At 45.2% G+C, this 14,935-nt stretch overlaps 1 protein-coding gene across 1 annotated transcript in view; it reads left to right on the forward strand.

The window, feature by feature from the left end:
- The window catches only part of GNL3L (G protein nucleolar 3 like), a 35,878-nt gene extending 31,729 nt beyond the window's left edge, over window positions 1–4,149 (forward strand). The window contains 2 exon segments of the mRNA XM_033201935.1: window positions 1,835–2,054; window positions 3,906–4,149. Coding sequence (XP_033057826.1) covers window positions 1,835–2,054; window positions 3,906–3,988 — 303 coding nt within the window. The 3' untranslated portion in view covers window positions 3,989–4,149.
- The last annotated feature ends 10,786 nt before the right edge of the window (window positions 4,150–14,935 follow it).

A 14,935-nucleotide genomic window follows, 5' to 3' on the forward strand; every position in this document is an offset into this window, starting at 1 on the left:
GTGGCTCATGCCTGTAATCTCAGCACTTTGGGAAGCCAAGGCGGGTGGATCACCTGAGGTCAGGAGTTCGAGGCCAGCCTGGCCAACATGGTGAAACTCCATCTCTACTAAAAATAAAAAAAATTAGGTCAGGCACGGTGGCTCAAGCCTGTAATCCCAGCACTTTGGGAGGCCAAGACGGGCGGATCACGAGGTCAGGAGATCGAGACCATCCTGGCTAACAGTGAAACCCCGTCTCTACTAAAAAAAAAAATACAAAAAAACTAGGTGGGCGAGGTGGTGGGCGCCTGTAGTCCCAGCTACTCGGGAGGCTGAGGCAGGAGAATGGCGTAAACCCGGGAGGCGGAGCTTGCAGTGAGCTGAGATCTGGCCACTGCACTCCAGCCTGGGCAACAGAGAGAGACTCCGTCTCAAAAAAAAAAAAAAAAAATTAGCCAGGTGTGGTGATGCGCACCTACAATCCCAGCTACTCGGGAGGCTGAGGCAGGAGGATTGCTTGAACCCAGGAGGCATAGGCTACAGTGAGCCAAGATCATGCCACTGCACTCCAGCCTGGCGACAGAGTGAAACTCTGTCTCAAAAAAAAAAAAAAAAGATGGAACGGAGTCACTCATTTCTCTGTCCCCAGCATTGCCCCACACAGAGCTGGACACAAAGTAGGTCTCAAAAAAATTCTTTTTTTAAGACAGGGTCTTGCTCTGGCACCCAGGCTGGAGTGCAGTGGTGTGATCTTGGCTCACTGCAGCCTTGAACTCCTGGGCTCAAGCAATCCCCCCACCTCAGCCTCCTAAGTGCCTGGGATTACAGATGCAAGCCACCATGCCCAGCTAGTTTTATTTATTTTTGAGACAGGGTCTTGCTCTGTTGCCCAGGCTGGAGTGCAGTGGTGCAGTCTTGGCTCACTGCAACCTGCACCTCCTGGGTTCAAGTGATTCTCCTGCCTTAGCCTCCCAAGTAGCTGGGATTATAGGCACTCCCCACCATGCCTGGCTAATTTTTGTATTTTCAGTAGAGAAAGGGTTTCACCATGTTGGCCAGGCTGGTCTAGAACCCTGACCTCAAGTGATCTGCCTGCCTCAGCCTCCCAAAGTGCTAGGATTACAGGCTTGAGCCACCACACCCAGCCTCCCAGCTAATTTTTAACAGAATTATTTGTAGAGACGAGGGTCTCATTTTGATGCTTAGGCTGGTCTCAAACTCCTAGGCTCAAGTGATCCTCCTGCCTTGGCCTCCCAAAGTGCTAGGATTACAGGCCTAATCCTAGTGAACCACTGTGCCCACCAGAATTTTTTTTTTTTTTTTTTTTGAGACAGAGTCTGTTACCAGGCTGGAGTGCAGTGGTGCGATCTTGGCTCACTGCAACCTCCGCCACCCAGGTTCAAGCGATTCTCTTGCCTCAGCCTCCCGAGTAGCTGGGACTACAGGTGTGTGCCACCACACCCAGCTAATTTTTGTATTTTTAGTAGAGACGGGGTTTCATCATGTTGGCCAGGATGGTCTCGATCTCTTGACTTCGTGATCTGCCTGTCTCGGCCTCCCAAAGCGCTGGGATTATAGGCATGAGCCACTGCGCTCGGCCTACCTTTTCGTTTTATTCTTGTAAAGGCCATGCAAACTACCCCTTATCCATCTCCTATTTGACAGATGAGGAAACTGAGGCTGAGAGTTAACTAAGCACTTGCTGGAGTGTGGTGGGGCCAGAATTGGAGCCTAGTTCCACATGGCTCCAGGGTCCTGTTCTTACCCAAGCCTGTGTCCCTACCTTTTCTGCAGAAGTCTTTGGAGGTTCTCTGGGGGTCAAGACCTCATCGTTATGTTTTCTGTCTCTCCCTAGATTGGGGATCTCACTGGGTATTGCACCAATCCGAGCCGTCATCAGATGGGGTGGGCTAAACGCAATGTGGACCACTGCCCCAAGAGCAACAATATGGTGGATGTCTGCTCAGTGGACCGCCGCCCAGTGCTGCAGAGGATCATGGAGACGGACCCGCTGCAACAGGGCCAGGCTCTGGCATCTGCCCTGAAAAATAAGAAGAAGATGCAGAAACGTGCAGGTGGGAGCCCGTGACCACCCCTGTGCTCTAAAGAGGGCCCACATGGAATCTGTTTTTGTTTTTTTCTGGCTTACTGCAGCCTCTGTCCCTGGGTTCAAGCGATTCTCCTGCCTCAGCTTCCTGAGTAGCTGGGATTACAGGCACCAGCCACCATGTCTGGCTCATTTTTGTATTTTTAGTAGAGATGATGTTTTGCCATGTTGGCAAGGCTGGTCTGGAACTCCTGACCTCAGGTGATCCACCTGCCTCGGCCTTCCAAAGTGCTAGGATTACAGACATGAGCCACCACATGTGGCCCCACCTGGGATCTTGATTGAGGCTCCTGAATGAGTATCTCTCTGTGTTCAGCCCCAGTCTAGGGGGCTACTAGCACAGTGGTTCTCAAACTTCAGCTCGCATCAGGATTCCCTGGAGGGTTTGTTAAAATGCAGATTTCTGGGCCCCTCCCTCATAGTTTCTAATTGAGTAGGTCTTCTGTGGGGCCTTTTAGAATTTGTATTTCTAACAGATTCCTAGCTCATGCTATTTCTCTGGGGATCACATTGGGAGAACCACTGGCCTGCCTAGTCTATGTTTCAAATAACCATCATTTATTTATCAGGTACTCTCTATTTATTAGGTAGCTTGCAGGCTATATATAATTTTTACTTTATCAGCAGGCACTACACTCAAAATCCTACAGGTACAAGAGGATATACAGTAAAATCTCTCCCATCCTTAGTCATCCAGACCGCCCCCTCGTCAGCCAGTTAGTTTCTTGTGTCTTTCCCGAGATACACACACAAGCAAATATCTATATATTCTTTGTTCTCTTTTTCCACACAGATGCCAATCTACTGGACACATGGTTTTGCCCTATCATTTTTCCACTCAGTATATCTTAGGGATATGTCTACATTAATACACAAAAGAACTTCTTCCCCTTGTTTTAATGGTGGTACATTGTGTAGCTTGCCCATTTGAGTTTCCATGCTGTACTTATTTTCACTAACTCATTGCAAAAGTCTTACCCTTATTTGATAAGTGAGAAAACTGAAATCCAGAGACATTAAGTGACGCACTGAAGGTAAGACAACTAGTAGTTGATGGAGCCAAAATACAGACTTCGGGTTGATTGACCACATCAGCCCTATTCTTCAAACTAGATTGTGTTCTGTAACCAAACATACACAATCAGACATTCACTCTTGGCCTGGCTCCACACTGAGTCCTGGGAATTCAGATGAATTGCCCTTGAACTCCTAGTCTTATTAGGGAGTGAGGAGGAGACAAGAAAACAGACCTTGGCAGCACGAGCACATAGTAATCACATTGAAGACCCAGCAAGCACAGTGAGAGAACCTAACCCAGCCTGGGGATGGTGGTTGGATAGGGGTGATCAGAGAAGGCCTCCTGGAGGAGGTGAAGTCTGGGGGACATCCTGAGAAACAACAGGGTATGTCTGGGGGATCGGAGGTGTGCATGGTGAACATTCAGGCTTAGAGCCCCTACGGCCATGTTGCCTTTTGCTGTGAGAGCCTTGTTTGAGGGTAATGGTAGAGCGCTAAGTTTGACACAGTAAAGGAAAATTATTGCTTTGGTATTTGGACAAAAATACTTGGAGCCCAGTGAGTCTGAAACCCTGAGATAGAAGCTATGTTGGGATGATCATTTCACAGATAGAAAAATGTATTGTCTACCTGTGAAGCTGAGCAGTGGCTTCCAGCACTCACCAGTTTTGTGGTAGTGTTTGGGGGTAAGTGAGCCAGTTCAGGAGCTTGGTGCAGACCAAGGTAGATGTAGGCCAGCATCAGCAGGCCTCCTGGTGGCAAGCCAGCCACCAAAATATTGCCTATATTTCTCCATTTGCAGGTAAAATCGCCAGCAAGCTGTCTGATTCCATGATGTCTGCTCTCGACCTCTCTGGCAATGCTGATGATGGTGTTGGTGACTAATCGACTGATCTCACTTCCCTTCCGCTCCAAGCACCAGTTCCGGTGGTACGGGGGAATACCAGTGAAATAGTTTGGTTCTCCTTGAAGCATCTGCATATTGAAAGAACGCTTTCCCCACTATGTGTCTTCTCCCTTTCTTCCAGTAAAAACAGTCCCGGCTAGGTGCCATGACTCATGCCTGTAATCCCAGCACTTTGGGAGGCCGAGGTGGGTGGATCACCTGAGGTCAGGAGTTCGAGACCAGCCTGGCCAACATGGTGAAACCCCATCTCTCCTAAAAATACAAAAAAAATTAGCCAGGCGTAGTGACAGGCGCCTGTAATCCCAGCTACTTGGGAGGCTGAGGCAGGAGAATTGCCTGAACCTGGGAGGCGGAGGTTGCAGTGAGCCTAGATGGCACCATTGCACTCCAGCCTGGGCAACAACATGAAAATCCGTCTTAAAAAAAAAAAAGGCCGGGCGTGGTGGCTCGAGCCTGTAATCCCAGCACTTTGGGAGGCCGAGACGGGTGGATCACAAGGTCAGGAGATCGAGACCATCCTGGCTAACACGGTGAAACCCCGTCCCTACTAAAAAATACAAAAAACTAGCTGGGCGAGGTGGTGGGCGCCTGTAGTCCCAGCTACTCGGGAGACTGAGGCAGGAGAATGGCGTAAACCTGGGAGGCGGAACTTGCGGTGACCTGAGATCCGGCCACTGCACTCCAGCCTGGGCAATAGAGCGAGACTCCGTCTCAAAAAAAAAAAAAAGTCCCAGGGGCTGCAGCTGCCAAATCCAATATCCTCTATTTAACCCCTACTCTGTTTTAGAAGAGAAATAAAAGAAGTATCAGCAGAGCTCAGGTGCTAACATCTGTTAAGGGCTGACCTCCTACAAAACTCTGTCTACAAAACTCTCTTAGATAGGTGAATATGCCACTAGAGGTTAGGCTGCTGGTAGACCTGGGAGTCCCTGCGGGAGGGTGAGGGTTTCTTTTTTTTTTTTTTTTTTTTTTTTGAGACGGAGTCTTGCTCTGTCGCCGGGGCTGGAGTGCAGTGGCCGGATCTCAGCTCACTGCAAGCTCCGCCTCCCGGGTTCCCGCCATTCTCCTGCCTCAGCCTCCCGAGTAGCTGGGACTACAGACGCCCGCCACCTCGCCCGGCTAGTTTTTTGTATTTTTTTTTAGTAGAGACGGGGTTTCACAGTGTTCGCCAGGATGGTCTCGATCTCCTGACTCGTGATCCGCCCGTCTCGGCCTCCCAAAGTGCTGGGATTACAGGCTTGAGCCACCGCGCCCGGCCGTGAGGGTTTCTTTACCACCCCACAGGAGATTTCAGTGGCAAGGCATGCCTGCCGTGGGCTTTGGGCCATGCATCTTCTAAGTCCATAGGTCTTCACCTGGGTGGCAGTGAGAGAAAGTAGAAAGTAATGAGCCTCCTGTGTCTCTAGAAGGTTCTAGCAATAGGGTAGAGGGAAGAAAAGAACAAACAAGCCTGGCTTGTGCTGAAGTGTGGTAGGCACTACCCTGTTTGTGTGAAGAGAAAACAAAGCACCTGTTAGTAGGGAGACTTTGGGGGAAGCCCCGTCTTGGGGGCATTTCTGGGCAGATTGTGAATTGGAGGAATCTCTAACTGAAGTACGCTGGCTGGACCCTGCCCTTGTGTGACCATGTCTCCTATTGCACTAGCATTTGAATTCCATGGCTCAAGAGGGTTCTGGTACCATTTATTCACAGATTGTATCCTCGAGAGAGCTGCTATATATGGGAGTGTACTAGCCAACTCCTTTTCCAGTGTCTGTAAGTCACCTCATTAAAGTATAATTAGCCACCTCCTCTGGGAGATCCCACCCCATCAGACAAGGGCAGTGAGCCCAAGCAGTGCCAGAGGCCCTCAGAAAGGGACTAGGGTAGATGATTGCAGCTGAAACACAATCTTCTATCTTTGCCAGGGTATTTTGGGGGTTTTGCCAATGACTTCAGTTCCCAGCAATTACTTGAGTCGACACATTTGAAGTGGGTGGGTATAGCATTACTGCAGTCTTGGATGTCTACCCCAAACTTCCACACCATCCTTCGACCCACAGCTGCACCTTTATTCATTTATTTTGCTCTGTTGCCCAGGCTGGAGTGCAATGGCATGATCTCGGCTCACTGCAACCTCTGCCTCCCGAGTTCAAGTGATCCTCCTGCCTTAGCCTCCCGCGTAGCTGGGATTATAGGTGCCTGCTACCACACCCGGCTAATTTTTGTATTTTTAGTTAGAGACAATGTTTCACCATGTTGGCCAGGCTGGTTTCGAACTCTTGACCTCTAGTGATCCACTCGCTTCGGCCTCCCAAAGTGCTGGGATTACAGGCGTGAGCCACTGCACCCAGCCCCACAGCTGCATCTTAAACCTTGCCTTTGCCTCTGTCTTTCAAGCTGGTACCTCCTAATTTACATCCTAAGAGTGGAACCATGTGACAAAGACTGGAGCGTCATTGGCTGCGGGCTGTTCAGACAGGGAGGTACAGACCACTCTTTATTCAGGGGCAACCAAAGGAGAGAATTATGTACTTGTTGAGTACAAACTGCACCAAGCCCTGGAGACCCATTACCACTTTTAACCCTCAATACAGCTCTGCTAGTAAGGGATACGTCTCCCCATATGAAAAAAAGGAGTAATCTCAGAATGTTGGCTGAGCATGGTGGCTCACATCTGTAATCCCAGTTATGCAGGAGGCTGAGGCAGGAGAATCACTTGAACTCAGGAGACGGAGGTTGCAGTGAGTCAACATCACATCACTGCACTCCAGCCTAAGGGACAGAGTGAGACTTCGTCTCGAAAAAAAAAAGTTGACAGGATGGCCAGACCCAAGTGGGCATATTAAGTGGTGGTGCTAGGATTGGAACCCAAGCATGATTAAAACCCTATGCAGGCACTTTCCTCTATATTGTACTCCCTCCTTAACAAAGGAAGATTGATTAAGCCCCTACTTTGTGCCAGTCTCTGTTACCAAGTCTGTTAAATGCATTTTTTCTTTTTTGGTTTAAAAAACTCTTTAGTTTCTTAAACTACTAGTTTTTAGTGTCTTGCTAAAACTACACTCAGTCCTCTTGAATAGGCTACAACTTATTTCACACGATCTCACTGAACTCTCCTGGTATGTAATAGTGTTATAATGAAAATTGCTTACCAGGACAGCTAAGTCTATTTTGCAACTATACAGCGTTTCGTAATTTAGCATTTGAAATATAGACAGTCCTTGACTTTTGGTGGTTTGATGTGGGATTTTTGGTGGAAAAGCAGTATACATTCAGAATGCACCTCTACTTATGATGGGGCTACTTCCTGGTAAACCCGTTGTAATTTTCAAATTACGGGTTTATCAGGAGGTGGCACCATCAGTAATGGAGAAGTGCTGGGAGGTAAATATTAGAAATGGAAGTATCTAAATGAGTAAGAAACAGCATGGGAGCATAATTTGGCCAAAATCAAACAAAACTAAAGTAGTCATATCGGTAAGAATTTGGGACTGCAGGCCAGGTACAATGGCTCTCAACTGTAATCCCAGCACTTTGGGAGGCCAAGGCAGGCAGATCACTTGAGGTCAGGAGTTCAAGACCAGCCTAAACAATATGGCGAAACCTCATCTCTATCAAAAAAATACAAAAATTAGATGAGCATGGTGTCTCATGCCTGTAGTCCCAGCTACCTGCGGGGCTGAGGCAGGAGGATCTCTTGAGCCCAGGAGGTTGACGCTGCATTGAGCTGAGATTGTGCCACTGCACTCCAACGTGGGCAACAGTGAGACTGTCTCAGGGAAAAAAAAAAAAAAAAGAAAAATGAAAAAGACGTTGGGACTGCAGTTTCTCTACCTACAGCATATCTCAAAGGTTTTTTAATCTTAACTTTTTACCTTCATTTTTCAAAACAATTAGCGTACAATTTACATATAGTAAAGTTCACTTACTCTTTATAGTTTTAGTTATGTGAGTTTGTACAAACATATACAGGAGTGAACCACCACCACAATCGAAATATAGTTGCATCACCCCCCCCAAAACTCTCCAGGCCCTTTTGTAGTCAACTCCTACCCCCAACTCTCAGATTCTGCCAACCACTGATTTGTTTTCTGCCCCTCTAGTTTTGCTTTAGCATGACTGTCATATCAATAGAATCATACAATGAGTAGGCTTATTTTATGCCTTCAGGTTTTAAAAATTATAAACATTTGGCCGGGCGCGGTGGCTCAAGCCTGTAATCCCAGCACTTTGGGAGGCCGAGACGGGCGGATCACGAGGTCGGGAGATCGAGACCATCCTGGCTAACACGGTGAAACCCGTCTCTACTAAAAATACAAAAAATTAGCGGGTGAGGTGGCGGGCGCCTGTAGTCCCAGCTACTCGGGAGGCTGAGGCAGGAGAATGGCCTAAACCTGGGAGGCGGAGCTTGCAGTGAGCTGAGATCCGGCCACAGCACTCCAGCCTGGGCGACAGAGCGAGACTCCGTCTCAAAAAAAAAAAAAAAAAAAAAAAAAAAAAAAAAAAAAAAAAAATATAAAAATTTACATTACAGTAAAATTCACTCTGGTGTACAGTTCTATACAGCTCTGATAAATGTGTAGAATTGTGTAACCGCCAGTGCAATCAAGGTACAGAACAGTCCTCTTAGCCTCTCCCTACCAAATACATGCCTGTTACTTTGTAGTTTTTCAAAACCAGTCCCCTACACCCAAACCCTGGCAGTCACTGGTTTTTTTCTTCGTTCTTTTTTTTTTCTTTTGAGACAGAGTCTAGCTCTGTTGTCCAGGCTGGAGTGCAGTGGCGTGATCTCGGCTCACTACAACCTCCGCCTCCAGGGTTCAAACGGTTCTCCTGCCTCAGCCTCTGGAGTAGCTGGGATTACAGCACCACGCCTAATTTTTGTATTTTTCTTTTTTTTAAGATGGAGTCTCACTTTGTTGCCCAGGCTGGAGTGCAGTGGCGCGATCTGGGCTCACTGCAAGCTCCGCCTCCCAGGTTCACGCCATTCTCCTGCCTCAGCCTCCTGAGTAGCTGGGACTACAGGTGCCCGCCACCACGCCCAGCTAATTTTTTTGTATTTTTAGTAGAGACGGGGTTTCACCGTGGTCTCGATCTCCTGACCTCATGATCTGCCTGCCTCGGCCTCCCAAAGTGCTGGGATTACAGGCGTGAGCCACCACGTGCGGCCAATTTTTGTATTTTTAGTAGAGATGGCCTCACTGTGTTGGCCAGGTTGGTCTCAAACTGCTGACCTTATGATACGCCTGCCTCGGCCTACCAAAGTGCTGGGATTACAAGAGTGAGCCACTGCGCCTGGCTTTTTTCTTTGTTCTTATATTTTTGTCTTTTTTTTTTTTTTTTTTGAGACAGAGTCTCACTCTTTCACTGAGGCTGGAGTGCAGTGGTGTGATCTTGGCTCACTGCAACCTCCACCTCCGGGTTCAAGCGATTCTCCTGCCTTAGCCTCCCAAGTAGTAGGGACTACAGGTGCCCACCACCATGCTGGGCTAATTTTTGTATTTTTAGTAGAGGTGAGGTTTCACCACATTGGCCAGGCTGGTCTTGAACTTCTGACCTCAAACGATCCACCCACCTCGGCTTCCCAAAGTGCTGGGATTATAGGCGTGAGCCACCGTGTCCGGCCATATATTTTTGTCTTTTGAAGAATGTTATATAAGTGAAATTATATGGTATGTAGCATTTTGAGAGTGACTTCGTTTGCTATGAGTAATGCATTTGAGATTCATCCATGTTCCTCAGTATATTAATAGTTCTTATTTCTGAGTCACTCCATTGTGTGGATTTACTACTGTTTTTTCCCAGTTGAAGGATGTTTAGGATCTTTGCAGTTTTGGACAGTTACAAGTAAAGCTGCTATAAACATTCATATGCAACTTTTTGTGTTTTCATTTATCTATAGTACTACCTAGAGTTGGATTGCTGGGATATATGGTAAGCATATGTTTGACATTTTAAGAAACTTCTAAACTGTTTTTCTTTTTTTTTTTTTTTATTTTATTATACTTTAAGTTCTAGGGTACATGTGCATGACGTTTATATCATGTATAACTCCCCAATGCAATCCCTCCCTCCTCCCCCCTCCCCATGATAGGCCCCAGTGTGTGATGTTCCCCTTCCCGAGTCCAAGTGATCTCATTGTTCAGTGGCTCTACTATTTCACGTTCCCATCAGTATGAAAGTTTCAGTTCCACATCCTCTCTAGTACTTGGGGGTATCAATTTATTTTTTTAATTTTTAATTTTTAATTATTTTTTATAACATTTAAATAGAGATGGGGTCTCACTGTGTTGACCAGGATGGTCTCGAACTGCTGGCCTCAAGTGATCCTCCCATCTCGGTCTCCAAAGTGCTAGGATTACAGGTGTGAGCCACCATGCCCGGCCAGGTTTTTTGACATTAGGTATGTAGTGGTATTTCATCGTTTTTATTTGTATCTTCTAATGATTTGAGCATATTTTATATGCTTATATGCTATCTACATATCTTCTTTGGCAGGGTGTTCACATCTCTTGCATATTTTGGGTTGTTTTATTATTTTGAATTTTGAGGATTTTATGCTGGATACAAGGGTGTTTTTTTTTTGGAAACAGTCCACCCAGGTTGGAGGTGCAGGTTGGTGCAAGCTCGGCTCACTGCAACCTCCGCCTCCTGGGTTCAAGCAATTCTCATCCCTCAGTCTCCTGAGTAGCTGGAATGCCAGGCGCACGCCACCATGCCTGGCTAACTTTTGTATTTTTACTGGAGACGAGGTTTCACCATGTTGGCCAGGCTGGTCTTGAACTCCTGACCTCAAGTGATCCACCCACCTTAGCCTCCCAAAGTTCTGGGATTACAGGCATGAGCCATTGTGCCTGGCCAGTATCTTGTCTTCTCATTCTGGGAAAGCTTTATTGACACATTTGTTTTTATTTTTAAAAGTTAAGGTTAGCCGGGCGCGGTGGCTCAAGCCTGTAATCCCAGCACTTTGGGAGGCCGAGACGGGCGGATCATGAGGTCAGGAGATCGAGACCATCCTGGCTAACACGGTGAAACTCCGTCTCTACTAAAAATCCAAAAAACTAGCTGGGCGAGGTGGTGGGCGCCTGTAGTCCCAGCTACTCGGGAGGCTGAGGCAGGAGAATGGTGTAAACCCGGGAGGCGGAGCTTGCAGTGAGCTGAGATCCGGCCACTGCACTCCAGCTCGGGCGACAGAGCAAGACTCCGTCTCAAAAAAAAAAAAAAAAAAAGTTAAGGTAAAATATACAGAACATAAACGTTACCATCTGATATGGTTTGACTGTGTCCACACCCAAATCTCGAATTGTAGCTCCCATAATCCCCACACATATGTACCACATTTTCTTTATCCAGTCTGTTGTTGATAGACATTTAGGTCTATTCCATGTCTTTGGTATTGTGAATAGTGCTGCAGTGAACATATGTGTGCATGTGTCTTTATGGCAGAATGATTTATATCGTGCATAACCAAAACTTTACTTATTAAGCAATAACCTCCCAACCCCTTCTCCCCACAACCTCTGGCGGCTGCCGTGCTACTTTCTGTCTCTGAATTTGAATACCCTGGTAGTCACATAGTGGAATCATTAATATTTATCTTTTTGTGACTGGCTTATTTCACTTTGCATAATGTATTCAAGGTTAATATATGTTGTAGCCTGTGTCAGAATTTCTTTTCTTTTTAATGCTGAGTATTATTCTATTATATGTGTATACCATATTTTATTTATCCATTCATTCACTGATGGACATGTGCATTGCTTCCACCTTTTGGCTATTGTGAAAAATGCTGTTATGAAGATGGGTATGGAGATCTCTGCCCTTTTTTTGAGACAGGATCTCACTCTGTTACCCAGGCTGGGGTGCAGTGGTGTGATCATAGCTCACTGTAGCCTCGACACCTGGGCTCAAGTGAACCTCCCACCTCAGCCTCCTGAGTAGCTAGGACCACAGGCATGTGCCACCATGGCTGGCAAGTTTATCAATTTGTTCTTCTATGGATCATGCTTTTTGTGTTATATCAGAGGAGTCTTTGCTTAACATGAGATCACAAAGGTTTTCTCCCATGTTTCCTTCTAAAAGTTAACAGTTTTAGGTTTTACATTTAGGTCTATGATCCATTTTAAGTCAATTTTTGTATATGGTACAAGGTATGAATCTATGCTTTTTAAAAAAATACGGTTACCCAATTTTTCTAGCAGCATGTGCTAAAACTTTGCTAAAGTCACTTAGTTCTAGTAGCTTTTTTTTTGCAGATTTCACCAGACTTTCTACATAGATAATCATATCTTCTGTGAATAAACATGGTTTTATTTCTTCATTTCTAATATTTATGTCTGCATTTTTTTTTTGTCTTATTTTAGTCACTGGGACTTCCAGTACTACATTGATTAAGAGTGGTGGCCGGGTGCAGTGGCTCATGCCTGTAATCCCAGCACTTTGGGAGGCTGAGATGGGCTGATCACCTGAGGTCAGGAGTTTGAGACCAGTCTGACCAACATGGAGAAACCCCGTCTCTACTAAAAATATAAAATTAGCCGGGTGTGGTGGCACATGCCTGTAATCCTGGCAACTCAGGAGGCTGAGGCAGGAGAATCACTTGAACCCAGGAGGCAGAGGTTGCAGTGAGCCGAGATCGCGCCATTGTACTCTAGCCTGGGCAACAAGAGCAAAATTCCATCTCAAAAAAAAAAAAAAGGAATGGTAAGCACAGGCATCCCTGTCTTGTTTCTGACTTTGGGGGAAAGTATTCTTTCTGCCTTTAACCATTAAGTATGTTAGATTTTTGTATTGCCCTGTACTAGTATGAGGTGCTAAGGGTTTGTTTTAGGAATGGATGTTAGATTTTCTTAAATGTTTTTATGCATCTATTGAGATGATTACTTGGTTTTTCTTTTGTGGTTTGTTTTTAATGTAGTTTTAATAAATTATATTGATTGATTTTCTTATGATAAACCAATCCTGCATTCCTGTGATAAACCTCACTTTGTCATGATGTGTTCTTTTTTTTTTTTCTTTTTTGTGAGATGGAGTCTCACTCTGTCACCCAGGCTGGAGTGTGGTGGCGTGATCTTGGTTCACTGCAACCTCTGCCTCCTGGGTTCAAGTGATTCTCCTGCCTCAGCCTCCCGAGTAGCTGGGACTACAGGTGAGTGTCACCACACCTGGCTAATTTTGTATTTTTAGTAGAGACGGGGTTTCACCATGTTGGCTAGGCTGGTCTCGAACTCCTGACCTTGTGATCCACCCTCCTTGGGCTCCCAAAGTGCTGGGATTACAGGCGTGAGCCATTGCACCCGGCCTATTCTTTTAATATATTGTTGGAAGCTATATTAGTTTCTATTGCTGGTGTAAAAACTTAGCACAGACTTCGTGGCTTAAAACAACACAAATCTATTATACTACACTTCTAGAGGTGAGAGGTCCCAAATGCGTTTCACTGGGCCAAAATTGGTGTTGTCAGGGTTACACTCTCTCCAGAGACTCTAGGGGAGAATCCATTTCCTTGCCTTTTTCAGCTTCTAGAGGCTGCTTAGATTCCTAGAATAATGGCTTCTTTCCTCATCTTCAAAATAACAATGTAGTATTTTTTTTTTTTTTTTTTTTGAGACGAAGTCTCACACTGTTGCCCAGCTGGAGTGCAGTGGCGTGATCTCCGCTCACTACAACCTCTGCCTCCTAGGTTCTAGCAATTCTCCTGCCTCAGCCTCCCAAGTAGCTGGGATTGGAGGCATGCACCACCATGCCCGGCTAATTTTTTGTATTTTTGGTAGAGACGGGGTTTCACCATGTTGGCCAGGCTTGTCTCGAACTCCTGACCTTGTGATCCGCCTGCCTCAGCCTCCCAAAGTGCTGGGATTATAGGCGTGAGCCACCACGCCCGGCCGACAGTATAGTATCTTTACTCTTTTCTGAACCTCTCTTCCAATCCTTATATCTTCTCTGACTTTGATCTTCTGCCTCTCACTTATAAGGACTCTCGTGATTACTTTGGATGTGTTGGTATCATCTAGGATAATCTCCACATCTCAATATCCTTAAGTTAATCACATCTGGAAAGTTCCTTTAACCGTGTAAAGTAACATATTCAAAAGTTTTGGAGATTAGGACCTGTAGATCTTTGAGGATGGGAGGCATTATTCAGCCTACCGCAGATGTAATTTGATAAATTTTTGCTTAGAATTTTTGCATCTACATAAGGATATTGGTCTGAAGTTTTTTTTTGTTTAATGTCTTTATCTTTGGTATCGGGGTAATGCTGACCTCATAGAATGGGTTGAGAAGTGTTTCCTATTTTTGGAAGAGTCTGTGTACAATTGGTATCATTTCTTAAATTTAGAATTTACCAGTAAGTTTTATTTGTGGGAAGGTTTAAGACTACAGTTTCAATTTTTAAAATATATATAGGGCTATTCATATTATATTTCTTCTTGTGTGAGGATTGGTAATTAGTATTTTAAAGAAAGTTCTTCATTTCATGTAATTTGTCAAATTAATTTTGTAAGGTTGTTAATATCCTCTTATCATTTCGTATAAATTGTTGATTCTAAAATTGATAAGGAAATGCATAGTAGTCAGAATGTAGTCAAAGCAACTCTGAAAAAGGAACCAAGTTGGAAGACTAACACAATATGATACTACTTTTGTCATTCCTGATATTAATAGTTTGTGCCTTTTTCCCCTTGATCATCTGGCTAAAGATTTATCAATTGTATTGATCATCCCAAAGAACCACATTTTGGTTTAATTGATTTTCTCTATTTTCTGTTTTCTAATTCATTGGTTTCTGCTTTATCTTTATTGTTTCCTTTTGCTTATTATCCAAAAAAGTTTGTGATTTTTGTGTTACTTAGAACTGTGTTATTTAAATTCCACATATTTGGACATTTCCCAGAGATCTTTCTGCTATTGACTTCTAATTTAATTACATTATGGTAAAGGAA

The sequence above is a fragment of the Trachypithecus francoisi genome, unplaced genomic scaffold (assembly GCF_009764315.1).
Source record: "Trachypithecus francoisi isolate TF-2019V2 unplaced genomic scaffold, Tfra_2.0 Lachesis_group6, whole genome shotgun sequence".
NCBI classification, from domain to species: domain Eukaryota; kingdom Metazoa; phylum Chordata; class Mammalia; order Primates; family Cercopithecidae; genus Trachypithecus; species Trachypithecus francoisi.